General features: G+C 39.4%; 1 protein-coding gene across 1 annotated transcript; it reads left to right on the forward strand.

The window, feature by feature from the left end:
* Window positions 1-314: 314 nt before the first annotated feature.
* Window positions 315-1,419, forward strand: LOC143570649 (dof zinc finger protein DOF5.7-like). The gene has a single exon (XM_077056253.1). The coding sequence runs from the start codon at window positions 505-507 to the stop codon at window positions 1,417-1,419; it is 915 nt and encodes a 304-aa protein (XP_076912368.1). The 5' UTR covers window positions 315-504.
* The last annotated feature ends 16,168 nt before the right edge of the window (window positions 1,420-17,587 follow it).

Consider the following 17,587-nt stretch of genomic DNA (forward strand, 5'->3'; position numbering starts at 1 on the left):
AATAAAGAAAAGAAAATAAATGTTCGGTTCGGGTCATTCAGGGTTTTCGTGGAGAAAAAATGACTCAACAACTGACCAATTTAAGGTTCGGCCAGCTTAGCTGGGTTTGGGTTATTCGCGTTCTGGTTTTTTTAGGCATTCTCTAATTAATTCTGGTTGCGAGTATGGCTAAAAAAAAAACCCATTGGTTGGATAGCTATATAGTTTATAATGTCATCTTATCTTAAAGATTTATATATGCTTATAATTCTAGAAAGATAAATAAACAAGAACCCTCTTATTCTCTTTGATGAGGTTCACAAGAATCCTTCAACACCCCCCTCAAATCTACCAACATCATGCATGAAACCGTGAATTTGGTGTATCATTGCCTCTGCCAAAGGCAACTCCAATCACCCACATCCTAATACTCTCTCTCTCTCTCTCTCTCTCTCTCTCTCTCTCCTACAAAAAAGTTTCTTTAGGGTTTCCTGTCCTATTATCTCTCTGTGTTATCAGTTTGTGATGTCTATCCACATACCATTAAAACAAGCAAGAAAAGATGACAACCAAACTCCTGGTGGCCGGAAAACATCTTCTCAGAGGCCCCCGGAGCAAACCCTACGGTGCCCAAGATGTGATTCCTCCAACACAAAGTTTTGCTACTACAATAACTACAACCTCACCCAACCTAGATACTTTTGCAAGACTTGTAGAAGGTATTGGACCAAAGGTGGAGCCTTGAGAAACATTCCTATTGGAGGTGGCTGCCGGAAGAACAAGAAAACATCAAAACCCTCCGCAAAGTTTGTCATGGGAGATTCGACATCGGAGGTTCTTCCACCGCCGGTGATGGAGTTTCAGCTTGGTGGAGTAAACTACCCACATAGGGTTAACCAATTATCATCTTCATCTTCTTGTTATGAACAGAATACCCAAAATCATCTTACTTTTATGAATCTTGATCCTTTAGGTTTAGGGTTTAGTCACCACCACCAAACTGGAGATCATGTGTTGGTACCAAGTCTTCAAGAAAATAATTTTACATACACCAATCTTCATCACAGCACTAATGTGACTTCCATTGAAGCATTGAGTTCTCTGAACCAAGATTTGCATTGGAAGCTGCAGCAGCAGCGGCTAGCGATGCTCTTCGGTGGTGGTAGCAGTGGTGTGGGTGAAGATAATCATCACAGACAGCACCAGAAAGAATCGGGCTTGCAACCCATTTTGTTTCAGAATCTAGACACTTCAAAGAAAGAAGTTAGCACCGGAGACAGTGGCGGGTTGGAGACCGAGTGGTTCTTCGACAACCATAATTATGCGCCCGTGAATATGAATCCAGCCTCCAGTGGAAACAACGAGCAAAATGGCGACATTAGCGTTAACAACTGGAATGGGATTCAAGGTTGGAATAACATAAATCATTATCAAATGTAATATGCGACATGTGGCGCATTGTTGTAACCTATATGATGTTAGTTATTATGCTAATTAATTAATTAGTGATATGTGTTGTATTTGCATCACTATTCTATGTAATTTTTCTCATTTTAATGAATGTTTTTTAAAATAATTAAAATGAACGGCAATAGTTTTGAATTTTGATGGATTTGTTGGAAAGAAATCCAACAAATCCATCAAATGAACGGCAATATCTTTTGACATTGTGGAATTGTTGCAGAACACTCACTGTCTGACTCAATCTGGAAACTGTGTTCATCAGACTTTTGGGTTGACAGTTATGTGAAACATAACAATAGCTAGGCAGCCTCTTCCCTTAACTACTACTAGACATAGGCTTTTGCAGACTTAACCCCATCCCCATACAAACCTTTCTCTCTCTCTCACACAATATATGTCAGTACTAAGTGTCCTTTTTTTCATATATCACAATATTTAAACGTTTTTCATATACTAAATGGTTTTTGATAAACAAGGAAACTCAATTATTTGATTGAACTTAACTAACTACACGATTATGTATTAAGGTTTGTGGCTTTAGGTATATTAATTGGAAAATTCTTAAAATAGATATTATGAAAATAAATTTTAAGTTTTAGGTATAATTTTTAAAAAAATTTTAAAAATAGGTATCATAAACTAGTCGTGACGAGTAAATTATTTTAGTACGCAGGTAGTTTGCAGAGCCAAATAAAAGGTGCCACGTTAACCGTGACGAGTACGTTCACTAACTATCTAGTCGTCACGACAAAAGAAGTTGCATGTCTCGTAATCAACACACACGAGTGCTGCATAAATGGTTTAGTCGTGATGAGTAGATTACAACTTTCTGAGACACGAGTAGTTTACTAAACTAACCCTAACGAGTTGTTGTGTTTACAAAATTCATCGAAACGGTTAGTTTTACAAGAAACTAACTGGACCGGTTAGTTTGAAAGCTCAAATAGTCATTACGAATAGTTCTTCCTTATACATTATCAATACAAGTAGTTCTTCCGTAAACATATCCAATATGAGTAGGTTGTTACCAGTTAATTCGTCGCAACTAGTTTAACCTTATAATCTATCCGTGGCTACTCGCTTTAGCGTTAATACGATTTATTTAAAAAATATTCTACAAGATTACTCGCCGCAATACAATTAGTTAGATCTTACTCGCCGCGGTACAATTAGTTAGATCCTACTTGGCCCGACTCCGTTTGGAGAAATCTTTTCATATTCTCTTTTACTTTATGTGTTTGAAGTCCATTAGGGGATCAATTGGCTCTATCCAACCAAGCACACGGGTGTTCACCGTCGCATACCACATTTCAAATTCTCTTTTAGTTACTAGGACCAAGTACACAGTCCTAGTGGTATGCAATGGCGCACACTCGTGTACTTGGTCGAAAAGAGCCAATTGGCCCCCAATTGACTTCAAACACAGAAACTAAAAGAGAATTTGAAAAGGTATCTCCAAACGAAGTCGGACTGGGTAGGATTAACTAATTGTACCGCGACGAGTAGGATCTAACTAATTGTACCAAGAGGAGTAGTCTTTTAATTTTTTTTATAAATAAATCGTATTAACCCTAAAACGAGTAGCCACAAGTAGATTAAAAAGTCAAACTAGTCACGACGGGTTAACTGGTAACAAACTACTCGTATTGGATATGTTTACGCAAGAAATACTCGTATTGGGAATGTATAAGAGCTACTCGTAATGACTATTTGAGCTTTCAAACTAACCGGTCCAGTTAGTTTCTTGTAAAGCTATCCGGTTCGATGAATTTGGTAATAAAAAAAACTCGTTATGGTTAGTTTAGTAAACTACTCGTGTTTCGGAGAGTTGTAATCTACTCGCCACGACTAAACTATTTATGCAGTATTCGTGGGTGTTGATTACAAGGCATGCAACTTCTTTAGTCGTGACGGCTAGATGGTTAGTGAACGTACTCGTCACGGTTAGTTTATAGTCACGTGACGTATTTTAATTAGCTCTGCAAACTATTCGTGTACTAAAATAATCTACTCGTCACGACTAGTTTATAATATCTATTTTTGGAAATATTTGAAAATCATACCTAAAACTTGAAACATGTTTTCATAAATACCTATTTTGGGTATTTTTCCTATATCAAATGTGTATCCTTATTCACAAAATAACACAAACCAATCTTTATTATAAAATTAATTTCATTTTCTTTCATATGTCCAACTCAATTCAATCAAACTTTTTACACTTATTAGTAACCCAACCCTCACTATTTTTTATTAAATAAATATAATTTGTAAGTGTTGTTTTTTATTAAAAGTTACTATAAATATAAAAAATAATTTCTTTATCTAAAATAAACAATATATATTTGATTTAAAATTATTTTAAAAAATTAAAAAAAAATGATAATGATTAATATTTATCTTATATTAAAAAATATTTTTTTTTCACGAACTCTGTATTTAATAAAAATTATACTAGTATGTTAAAAAAAACTAGACGAAACTGTGTTTTAAGAATTTTTTTTAAAAACATAAATATTAAAAGTTATTAAAAAGATTAATATTGTAGTTAAAACTAATTAGTGTGAAAGAAAAATGAAAGAGAAATTAAATAAAAAAGACCACGGATATCTTGACATGTGACATTGAACTAGTTTGCAAATTTGTTTGGTGATACAAACTAGTTTGGTCTATTTGTTTGGTCTTTTATTTTTATTTTTTATAAAATAGTGAAGCAAACAAATAATGGTTTGCTGATGGGAGTAGTCATGAAGGTATTTTGTTTACAATTGGTTGAAGATTATAATTCTGTAACAGACATAAATATATATGGTTTGAATCAAATACAATTGACGTTTGTCGTGAGCATTATACAAAATTATAAATAGAGTAAAATGCCATTTTTGTCCTTTGTAGTTTGGCAAATAATGCGAACTTAGTCCGAAAAGTTTATTTTTTTGCATATGGACCATACATGTTTCCCGATTTTTTACAATTACATTCAAATCACTAACCCGTTAAATTGAATCGTTAAGTCAGGAGTAGACATGTCTTTTCACTCTTTCTTTATTATATGAGTACAATGTCAAAATCGTCCCTGAAGTTTGGTCACATTTGCGAATTTCATCTAAAATTTTTTTCGCAATTAGACCCTCGATGTTTCCCAGCCGTTGCCAATTTCGTTAAAATTGTTAACTCGATATAAATTCAACGTTAACTCAGTGGTGTTATTGTCCCTTTACATGTTTGTTTACATTATAACATCCGCGTTTTTGAGATTTAGTTTTATTACACAAATGAGTTATTTCAGCTACGTGTCATGTTGCGTTATTTAGTTAATTAAATATTTTAAAAGAATGAATAAGATTATTATGGTTAATGGACTTAAACATATTTTTGGGCCTAAAAGTCTTTGGGCTTATCCTATTTAAACCCTAAACCCCTAATCCCCATCCTTATCCTCATCATTCCCCAATCATTACCACACACACCCATACACACACACACCATCTGTACACACTCCATCCTTTCATTCAACCCTAGATTTTAGAGGTTTCGTTTAAAGATTCAAGTAGCCGGGATTTAATCAAGTCCATAAGGTAAACATTATGAGTATTCAGTTTCATTTCATTCTCATTCCATTTCAATTCTAGATCCAATAATGAATGAACAAACAAGTTGAAAGCTAAACACGAAAACGAACCAAGCTAGGACGACCTAAACACACTATAATAGAATCAAATACGAAATCCGGTCTCGGCTTAAAGCAAAACAACCTATATATGAGAAAAGTAACAACAAGCTTGGTCAATGGAATGAAACCTGATTGTCTAACCAAACCACTGACGGCCGCAGCTAGAAACCCGAACCAGAAAACGCAAAACAGAACCCAAACAGGTCCGTGGGTTCACGAGTCCGAACCCAGATCTGAGCGATGATGGAACCAGAACTGAATTAATTGACCTCGAATCCGAAACCTTAAGAAAATGAGCCCAATCCCTACCCCTGTCCGTCTCCGGTGAACGAAAGACCCGCATGAAACCCGAGGCGGTGGAAATCAACCAGAAACAACCTGTGCGAATCCATCCGAGCACCCATTCGAGCGAATTGATTCAACATGCGAATTGTTTGTGAGACTTGATTCGCATCCCGTGCGAATTATTTGGCATGCGAATCATTGAGATGCAAATTCTTTTTATGCGAATCGATGTTGTGCGAATACAGCTATGCGAATCAAATTGGGGATCTCACTTGGTTCCACCCAGCTCCGCTCACCGTTGCCATGGAAGGCTGGAGTAGAGCTAGGGGGCGGCGTCGGCTGTACAATGAAGAAGAAGAAGAAGAAAGTGCATGGAGGAAGGAGAAAAGAGAGAGACAAGCGATCGGAAGGCTGGTGGCTGCGGTTGCCGGTGTGAGAGGAAAGAGTGAGGAAGAAGATGAGGGGGGTGGGGGGGGGGGGGAACGGTTTAAGGGGCTAGGGTTGGTGGGTAGGTGTTGTATAATAATAATAATAATAATAATAATAATAATAAAAGTAAAGTAATAATAATAATAAAATTAGATAATAAAAGGATTGTAGGATGAGAAGGCATGAACGAAACCCGAACCCAAGACCCGACTCGTTTAGAATCCGTGACCCGTCACAAATAAAGGAATGTGATTTGGAGGTGAACCAAACACAAGAGCCCACTCGTTAAAGAAATGAAATTATTAATGGAGTTACGTATAGACCCGACACGACCCGAACTCGCTTAAGGAAACATAAACTTGTAAATGTGGTTAAGGACGTGAGTTAGTAATAATGAAGTGAATTTAATATAAATATTATAATAACAATAAATAAGGTTAAGTATATTAGATTAATATGAACGAATAAAAAAGGTTACATGTCGGTTTAGTTAACTTAAAAGTTAACCCCGTTAACTTAATGAAAATAAATAGCAAACAAATATAGAGGATTAATATATGTTCGTTATTAACAGTTAGTTGGGCATAGTTGAAGAAAGGCATTACAATTAACTCCGAGCGGAGCTGTCTACAGGTGAGTTCTAGCCCCTTTATCTGTGACGTTTTTCGGGGCTGTGTGCATACTCCTATGTGATAGTTAATAAACTTATCCTAAGTGATAATTGTATGACATGTGTATGATTATTTATTTAATATTATTAATTATCGTGGTACGAATGTGCGTACATATATATATATATAATATATATGTATATATATATAACATATATATATATATATATGTATATATAATATATATATATATATATAATTATTATATATGCAATTGAAAGATGTGTAAAGTATGCACGTGTATATATATATATATATATATATATATATATATATATATAATTATTATGTATGCAATTGAAAGATGTGTAAAGTATGCACGTATGATAGGAAACATATGAAGTAATGTATGGACGATTGACGGGACATGCATGGTTGTATGGTTAAACGTGACAAGGGGACCAGACCCTAATAATATCTAAGATAGTAGGGACCAGACCCTAAAAATATCTGAGATTAGAGGGACCGGACCCTATTAATATCTGGGATAGAAAGGACCAGACCCTTGCAAATATCTGAGATTGAGGGACCAGACCCTAATAATATCCAAGATAGTAGAAGTAGGATAGTTTATGGTATACTTTAGGAAAGTAGGAAATAAAGTGTGTAAATACGTATGTACGTACGTAAAGTATATATGAATGAGTAATAGCAAGTAAAGTACCAAATACATATCTCCGGACACGTATAAGTATGGACGTGAATGTATTGTATGTTAATTGATTAACTAGAACTCACTTAGCGTAGCTGCCTTTTAGTATGCACGTAGGTGAGTAGGATGAGACAGGTTGCTTAGAGTGGGACACATGACAATAAGAGGAAGACTGGCATCACTATGAAGAAGATTCTTGTGTCGTTTATGTTTTATGTTTAAGAATTATGTTGTTTCCGCTTAAGACAACTATTTAAGTGATGTATGATGGTTAACTTTTATTCCGCGAAATGTTTTAATTAACTCTGATTTTCCGAATTATGTGAATGAGTAAATCCAACCAGCGAGAAAGTAGGGTTCCCGGGAACGGGGCCTTACAGGTTGGTATCAGAGCATAAGTTCGAGAGAATAAGAATCCTTCATGCTTAGACTCGAACAGAGAATGGGACAAAATGAAGAAAGAAAGAAGATGTTAGTCAACGAATGCCATGTGTCACTCAAGCGAGTTTAAGATGTGAATTTCCTTAAGTGTAACGTAGGGATAAGTAAGGAAAGTTATATGAATTGTTAGTGGTAGAATTAGTTGTTTATATTTGAATGTTTGATGTTCCACCTGCTTTAAGTAGAACCAAGCACAAGTAGACTCACGAAAGGAAGTGTATGGGACATGGAAAGTAACGTGAACAGCTAATCCCAGCTGGCCACTGTTATTACCTACGGCCTTACTATCTTTGTACTAAATAGTTCCTCCCGTGACGATGTTTGTTTTTTTCCGTTAGAATTCGAATGGCTGGTGCTAAGACGACTGCTGAGCAAGGAGGGCGCACGGGACGCCTTTGTAGGCAACGTATTAACCGAATACCCTCTAAAGAACTAATTACTGACTCTAGTGAAGAGGAAAGCATGTGTAACACCCCGTAACCGCAGCGGAAACGTAAACGGGATGCAACAGACACGTCTGATATCAACAGCATTGCTTATAAAGAAAACACCACTACATTAATTTACACCATATTACATTGTTCCGAGTTTAGTTACCGTCTAGGCGTTAACACATAAGTTTTACCAACAGTACATTAACATATTTAATACAAAAAGATCATTAAGCTTCCACAAAAAGCACGCATCGTCAAACATGTAGCAATTATTTCAGTTTGTGGGTACCTAGAAAGCATGTAAAGAAAACGGGTCAACTACGAATAGTTGGTGAGTTTCACTAATTTAAATAAACAGTGACAAATCATTATAATAATCATATATTAGCGATGTAATTATGCTGAGCCCACAAGTGAAACCTCTGACTATCCACACACAACCCCGTGGCATACTCCGACCACGAACCTGCCCCAAACCGCTATGCCTAACATTACATAGCAAAATAAATAACAACAAAATAGACATGTGCAACTGGCTGGGAAACATCAGCAAATCCATGCCGGACCAGTTGGGTTTGTCAGACCAATAGTACTATTCACACTCTACCGGCTTTTAGCTAATCACTCGTATTGCGGGGCCTTACAATGTTAGCAACTCAGACAATTACCATCTGAGTACATTTCCGTACGATTCCCGTACAATAAAACATATATAAATCCACGCAAATCCATGCGTTCAGTATGTACTTAAACATTTTAATAGTATCATGCTTTCCGCCCCGGGAAAATATTTAAAAACAATTCAGAAAAAGGGGCTCGTGAAACTCACCTTATCGTAAACAAGCAGGTAACACAGTACGCAAGCTTTTAATCCAGATCTGTAATACGATCCCTAAGTTCGTTACTATACAATCACTGTTAATATAACTTTAACCGTGTTAACCGGTACTTCTGGGGACACTGTTAACCCAGTACTGTACCCGTTCCGGGGGCAATGTTAACCCAGAAACACTTCTCCGGACTCAGATTGTGATATCGTTTAGAGTTCAATAGTTAAAATTACTATTAATTCGTTTTCCCCGTTTTGCGTGCCTAGCACGGTTATCCGTTTTTACGTTTCAAAAATGAGTTTGGTCACACACGACCCGAAAATAGTTGTTGACTGACAATTTAATTAAAGTTGTGAAATTAGAGCTCGGTTTAGACGCCCCGATAGGCCGCGGGACCCGTTTCCGTCTTTAGTGTACCGGAAACTGTTAAATCGGATAAAATTACCCAAATTATCCGAATTATTTTCGGATGATTTATTTTTACTTGTTTAACTCAATTATATGAAAATAGTTCATTTTTAGGGCTTTTATACACCAGTCAGCTCGTTTAGGCGAACTTTACCGGTTTACGCGTTTTAAACTTTAAAAGTTTGTTTTTACACAAATAATTATCCGTTCAATCTCGGATCTTGAAATTGTGCACAAATCACTTTTTGACAGTGGGGAATTTTATAAAAATATTTCCAGAATTAATTTTTATTATTAAAATTTATTTATCTATTTTTAAACACCATTTAAACACTAAATATGTCGTAAATACCAAACGACCATAGAAAAATCCCAAATTTTTCCTGGATGACCCCTGCCATCCACATGGTCTCCTGTAATTTTTCCAGAACCAAAATCTTTTTTTACATGCCATTTTCACTAAAACCAAGCTAGAAAACCCTAGAACTCGTTTAACGGAAAAGCCTACTTAGACTTCTCCAACGGACCTAAAATTTTGTGTGTGACTTTTACATGTTATAAAAAGATTATCTGGAATTTTCCAGAATTTTTCATGATATTTAACTATTTTTCACCATTTTTAGCCAAAACCGAGCATTAAATTCACCAAATATTCATCCTTTGTCCAAAAATTACCAAAATTTCACAGATCTCATATTTTCATGTGTAGATCATCTCTGTGAAATTTCGTAGCCTAACTCTAAACGTACCACAATCTGTCCAAAACACTCATAACCGAACATAAACCGAATATACCTTTTGTTTTCCGCCACTACAAGCTACACACTCGTCTTTCCGCCTTATCTACTACTAAATACAGAACCTACAACCAACATACCACAATACCAAGCAAGTTACACTCACAATCAAGCCTCTTACACTATAGTTTCGGTTATTGTTTCAAAACTAAAGTTTAAACCGTAAAAATTCGTTTTTGGTTCGTTTAACTCCTTTCTTGGACCATGATCCCTTGTATAACCCGTATACATCACTTGATCATGCAAGAATCGGTTTTCATCTCGGGTTTTCACCCTTTTTCACTTGAAACCTCATTTTCTTGCAAATAAACTCAAGAAAAGAAGATGAACACGTAAATAACTCGTTTTTTACCTCGGTTTTCTTGCTAAAATTCTGGATTTTCTTGAGTGTTCATGTGGAGAGAGTAGGAGGATGTTGGAATGCTTGTAAAAAAAAAATAAAAGTGGCAAGGGGTTTATCCCCACTTCCGATCGGACCAAGGGAAGGTGGGGTTGGGACCCACCTTTCCATTCTTAGCCACTCATTTGGATTTCTGAAATCTGGATAACGTTTTGGATAATCTGGTTCAGTTCGTTTTTCGGTTAAATGTTTAATCTAACTTAAAACGAGGCTAAAATGGTCGTTTTCGGCTTAAAAAAAAGAAATTTATTTAAAACCGATTTAAAAACTTTAAAAACTTAAACCATGACATTTATTATCTTAAAACATCATATTATTAACAATTGCGCATCTTTTTCGGCTTGATCGATCGTCTCTTGCTTGGTTTGGTATTAAAGGTTTCGTTTAACGTACCGACGTACCATTAAATCGAAAATTCTTTTTCTGTGCTTTAATTCACTTATCCCGAAGCTTTAATACTTCGTAAACATCTCTAAATATCATATATCTCGTCTATAATGTAATCCTCGATTCGTTCGAGCTTCAATAACCGTTAATCGGTTAATCGTATTTCCAATACGATTAACTGTATAATCGAGTATAATCCGTAATGTGAATCATACATACTCGTATAAACGCATTATAATTCATATATTCATTATTAAATAACACATAAATAGTATATACCGGCTAGGGTATACCTGAATTTGCCGGAATCGTTACATTCTCCCCCCGTAACAAAAATTTCGTCCTCGAAATTTTACGCATCGACTACTTCCTTTTGAGGAAATAGGTAGGGGTATTTCTTCCGAAATTCGTCCTTTCGTTCCCATGTATATTCTGGGCCTCGTTGCGAATTCCATCTAACTTTGACCAACGAAATCTTATTGTGTCTAAGTTGCTTGATTTTCCCGTCTACTATTTCTATGGGTTCCTCTACGAAATTGAGCTTATCACTTACTTGGACACCCTCTAAAGGTAACACCGACGTCTCATCCGTCAGACATCTTTTCAAGTTCGATACGTGAAACACGTTGTGAACTGCACTCAGTTCATCGGGTAGTTCTAATCGGTATACTACGGGACCGATTTTTGCAGTAATATTAAATGGTCCAATATATCTCGGGGCTAACTTCCCCGCCTTTCCAAATCTGACTACACCCTTCCAAGGTGATACATTCAAATACACTTTATCACCTTTCTCAAACGACAACGGTTTTCTACGGGTATCGGCATAACTCTTCTGCCGATCCCGCGCGGCCTTTAGATTGTTCCTAATTTCAAGGATTTTGCTGGTCGTTTCCTTGACCAGGTCTGATCTAATAACCTGAGTGTCACCCACTTTAGTCCAGCAGAGTGGTGATCGGCACTTCCGACCATACAATGCTTCGTAAGGCGCTGCCTTTATACTGCTATGGTAACTGTTATTATAGGAAAATTCAACGAGTGGAAGATGCTGATCCCAATTTCCCTTAAAATCCAGTACGCATGCACGAAGCAAATCCTCCAGGGTTTGGATGGTCCTCTCAGACTGACCATCGGTCTGAGGGTGATAAGCTGTGCTTTGATCAATACGCGTTCCCAGCGCTTCATGCACAGCTTGCCAAAGATTGGAGGTGAAATGGCTATCCCGATCGGAGATGATTGAGATGGGTATCCCATGACGGGACACAATTTCATTTATATAAATCTGCGCTAGTCTCTCAGTGTTATAATTATTCCTAATCGGGATAAAATGTGCCGATTTGGTTAATCGATCCACGATTACCCAAATTGCATCATGTCCTCGGGACGTCTTAGGGAGATGTGTCACAAAATCCATCGTGATTTGCTCCCACTTCCATTCGGGAATTTCCGGTTGTTGTAACATCCCCGAGGGTTTCTGGTGCTCCGCCTTAACTCTCGCACAAGTCGTACACTTACCGACATACGTTGTTATATCCTTTTTCATACCCGGCCACCAGTAGAACTCCTTCACATCCTTGTAGATCTTATCCGATCCCGGATGTATGGAATATTTCGATCTATGCGCTTCGTCCATGATTAATTCATGAAGGTCATGGAGGGTCGGGATCCAAACCCGATTTTTGAAATAGAGAATTTCGTCCACGCGCTGTTCGAAATCCTTCTCATTGCCGTAAAGTCCCTCCTTTTCCAATTGTTCCTCTTTCAACGCCTCACGTTGAGCGACTCGAATCAGGTCCGAAAGGTTCGACTGGACTATCATCCCCAGTGCTCGCAATCGCAATGGCTTAACCCGATCTTTCCTACTCAGGGCATCGGCTACGACGTTAGCCTTGCCGGGGTGATAACGGATGTCACAGTCATAATCGCTTAACAACTCGACCCATCTTCGTTGTCTCATGTTCAGTTCTTTCTGATCGAATATGTGCTGCAAACTTTTATGATCTGTGAAGATGGTGCACTTCGTACCGTAGAGATAATGTCTCCAGATTTTAAGTGCGAAGATAACCGCTCCCAATTCTAAGTCGTGAGTAGTGTAATTTTTCTCGTGTACTTTTAACTGTCGGGAAGCATAGGCTATAACCTTATTATTCTGCATCAACACGCATCCTAACCCTCTACGCGATGCGTCACAATACGCGACAAAACCATAGTCTCCATCGGGGAGACTTAAAATCGGCGCTTGGCACAATTTTTGTTTTAGCGTTTGAAACGCCGTTTCCTGCTCTTCTCCCCATTCATACTTTCGATCCTTTTGAGTCAGGAGAGTTAAAGGTTGGGCGATGCTGGAAAAATTCTCTATAAATCGACGATAATATCCAGCTAAGCCTAAGAATTGGCGGATTTCCTTTGGCGATTTAGGCGCTTGCCAATTCTTATTTGCTTCAACCTTACTCGGATCAACGTGTATTCCTTGATGGTTTACAACGTGACCGAGGAATTGCACTTCTTGTAACCAGAAGTTACACTTGGAGAATTTTGCATATAACTTCTCCTGATTCAGAAGCTCTAAAATTATTCTTAAGTGTTGCTCGTGCTCTTCTCTACTTTTCGAGTAGATCAAAATATCGTCAATAAACACAATGACGAATTTGTCAAGGTAAGGTTTACAGACTCGATTCATGAGGTCCATGAACACTGCCGGCGCATTTGTTAGCCCGAAAGGCATAACTAAGAACTCGTAATGGCCGTAGCGAGTCCGGAATGCGGTTTTTGGAATATCTTCTTCCTGAATTCTAACCTGATGGTATCCCGATCTAAGATCGATTTTTGAGAAATAGCTCGCACCTTGCAGCTGATCAAACAGATCATCAATTCGGGGAAGAAGGTGCCTATTTTTGATTGTTAACTTGTTCAACTCCCTGTAATCAATGCACATTCTAAGGCTCCCGTCCTTCTTTTTCAAGAATAATACAGGTGCACCCCACGGGGAATGACTAGGACGTATAAATCCTTTATCCAACAATTCTTGCAACTGATTGGATAATTCTTGCATCTCGGACGGTGCAAGTCTGTAAGGTGCTTTAGCAACAGGGCCAGCTTGAGGTATTAAATCGATTCTGAATTCGACCTGTCGGGTTGGCGGTAATCCAGGAAGTTCTTCTGGGAAAACTTGTGGAAATTCGAGTACCACCGGGATATCATCCACCCGTTTCTCCTCAGAATTTGTGGCCGTCAAGCTCGCTAGATACGCCACGCATCCCCGGCGTATATATTTTAACACCTTGAGGTGGGATATAAATGGTATCATTGTGCCCGACTTCTCTCCTTGCACTAACACCTCTTCGTCATCCGACACCCGGATCTTGACGATTTTCTTTTCACAGTTTATTTCCACTTTGTTACGTGCTAACCAATCTATTCCCACTATCACATCAAAACTACCTAATTCTACCGGTAATAAGTCAATCAGGAAGGGTTGATCGTTCAGAATAAAAGGGCAATTCCGAACTATCTGATTAACTATCATGGTTTTACCGTTAGCGACCTCTACGGTATAAGGTTCTATGGTTTCACTAATCGGAAGGTTTGCTATCGATAGGAATTTAACGGAGACAAAACTTCTATCGGCGCCCGTATCAAATAATACAGAAGCGTAATGATCAGAGACGAGGAATGTACCTGTCACTACGCTGGGGTCCTGGCGTGCTTCGTTCGCCCCTATCACAAATGCTCGGCCTCTCGCCGGATTGGACGACGATGCCTAACCCACGGTTTGCCTCCCATTTCCTCCCTGGTTCAGTTTCGGACAGTTTCTCTTGAAGTGATCTGTGCTGCCGCATTCAAAGCAAGCACGGCTGGTGGTCATCATTTGGTTTCCTTGTGGGTTTTGTTGTCGGGCTGGTTGGGTCCTATGTGGCTGCGCACGGATAGGTTGCGGTTGCCGGTTCAGATTGTTTAGGTTTGTCCAACAACTCGGTGCGTAGTGCCCATTCCTGCCACACCGGTGGCACACTACCCCACTGCACTCGCCACCATGCTGGTAACCGCATTTCCCACACTTAGGGAACGTCCCTTTCTGCGATTCCTGCCTTCCGCCTGAACTAGTCATGGCGTAGTTCTGGGCAGCGGGCCGAGCACGTTTATTTTGCTGCTTCTCCTAGATCCTATTGTCATACGTACCTCGCTTTCCCCCAGCAGACTCTCCTGCCACCTTCAGTGACCCACTCCTCACGAAATCGTATGTGACGATACCAGCTTGCGTCACCGCACCCTCAAACGTCTTGTGTCCCCAGACTTGACTATACTCCTTACTACTGGAGTTAGTCCCCATATATAGCGCTCAACCCTCTTTGACTCTGGGGTGACCAACCATGGCACCAATCGCGACAATTCGTTAAATCGGTTCGTATAACCCAAGTGGTCTGCCCCCTGTATCTCCAGGTTCCACAATTCGTTTTCTAACTTCTGCAGTTCGTTTTTCGGGCAGAAATGTTCCAGTACAAGGGCCTTGAGCTCTGCCTAGGTCATGCGGTTTGTCGCTGCCTGACCGCGAGTTTGCACTATTGTGTTCCACCATGTCAAGGCATGGTCCGTGAACGTGCAGGTAGCATACTTAACAACGTAGTCCTCAGGGCAGTTGCTAATGTTCACAACGGACTCTATTTTCTCAATCCACTTAACCAACCCATTTGGTCCTTCAGACCCGCTAAATTCTAGGGGCTTGCACAACATGAAATCTTTGATTGAACATCCCTTTGTTGCAGGAGTCGGTTCAGTGCGGTTCGTTTCTACACTAGGTATAGGGCCATTACTGTCTGTAACGACCACCCTAGGCGGTGCGTCATTACTCGGAATCTGGTTACCGTTCGGTGGAGGGTTAACATTTTGTTCTCCATCATTATTGGTGGTCGTTTGATTGCTCGCAGGGCCTGGATTGGTCGTATTATTAATACTGGCGGCGATGCGCGATACTATATCCGGTATCGCCGCCTATAACTGTTGAGCAATCAGACGGTCCACATCCACTTCTGACATTCGAGCTGACCGTTTTGGTGCCATTCTACACAACATTAAGAAAAACACATATAATTAATACAAATTCCAGTCTCGATACACAACACACATTCCATTCATTAATAAACATCAGTACATATTACATAAACATCAGTTCACATTACATTCCTACCATCATCACATAGATTAAGTTTTTATACATCAGTCCTACATCGGCATCATTTTGACATTACCCGCTATGGGTCAGTGCTTGAATGATACATCAAAAGTATTTAAAATGATATCCCAAAAAAAAGGCCCCCTATGGGCTAGTGGCTGTACTATAACTACCCAAGATTCACTCTATGTTAGCATCGCCACTAACTGCTTACTCAGAGTATCAAAAAGTGGACCCTGACTACTACCACCCTAACATAACTAAACATGGTGGTATACCAACCACACCAACACTGCCACCATCACCACCAACACCGCCATCAAACCCCGAATCCGTGTCTCCATCCGGTCAATCATCCACTGGGAGTATGCGCCCTCCCTCCTCAGCTGGCCAATCGCGTACTGGCTGTCCAGTACGCAGTCCGCCAAGTGTCTCCTCCTCTGGATCCCCACCGTCAAGGCGATGGTGTGCTCAACCACCTGCTCGGTGAGCACTCGGAGCCATGCAGCCTCGGAGGAGGGACGCTCATCCCTCTCCAGCCTAGGGGTACCCCACACAGGTGGAGGCACAGGCTCGGGCTGGGGGCGGGAGGACTCGCCCGTGTGGAAAGTAAGTCTGGGTGGGGTAGAGGTAGGTGGGATATAGAGGACACTGATCCGCGCCGTGAGGCGGGGTCCGGGTCTGCGAGGGGTAGGGGTGACATGTGGTGCGGGTGGGGTGGGGGATCTGGCAACCCTAGTAGGGGAGGACAGGCTAGTACTCCTACTGCTAGTCTCACTAGGCTCAGTGCTGGATGCTAGGCGTAAGCTCCTAGAGTTCCCGGAACTGGCCTCCTCCGGGTCCTCTTCCACTGACAGACTTCGTGATCTCGACATCCTTACCTGTACACAAGTTAGCAAACATATAGTTCCTTCCATAATGTAAATCATAATTAATGTACACATACTTATACAACTTTGTCACATAAAAATATTATCATATACTTACACATATGTTGCCGGTTTTACCTATTAATGTTCCCCGTGACTTCCCCTGAATTCCCTCGTGCGGACAAGTCTGTTATTATGTTCCGGACCATAATAACTCACTTGTCCATCCAAGTTCTTCCAGATCTCGTCACTATAAATTATTAGTTGATATTCAGATCCTATAATACTTGAGCCACTGGTTATATTTTAGGTATCTTTTAAAGACATCCTAATTCTTTATAACCAATGGCTCTGATACCAAGTTCTGTAACACCCCGTAACCGCAGCGGAAACGTAAACGGGATGCAACAGACACGTCTGATATCAACAGCATTGCTTATAAAGAAAACACCACTACATTAATTTACACCATATTACATTGTTCCGAGTTTAGTTACCGTCTAGGCATTAACACATAAGTTTTACCAACAGTACATTAACATATTTAATACAAAAAGATCATTAAGCTTCCACAAAAAGCACGCATCGTCAAGCATGTAGCAATTATTCCAGTTTGTGGGTACCTAGAAAGCATGTAAAGAAAACGGGTCAACTACGAATAGTTGGTGAGTTTCACTAATTTAAATAAGCAGTGACAA

The sequence above is a fragment of the Bidens hawaiensis genome, unplaced genomic scaffold (assembly GCF_021521415.1).
Source record: "Bidens hawaiensis isolate Kalapana, Puna unplaced genomic scaffold, B.hawaiensis_p1.1 tig00001269_1, whole genome shotgun sequence".
Classification (NCBI taxonomy): Eukaryota; Viridiplantae; Streptophyta; class Magnoliopsida; order Asterales; family Asteraceae; genus Bidens; species Bidens hawaiensis.

Bases quoted from the DNA above. Each gene is read 5' to 3' on its own strand.
- LOC143570649 (XM_077056253.1), top strand. From the start codon at position 505: ATGTCTATCCACATACCATTAAAACAAGCAAGAAAAGATGACAACCAA.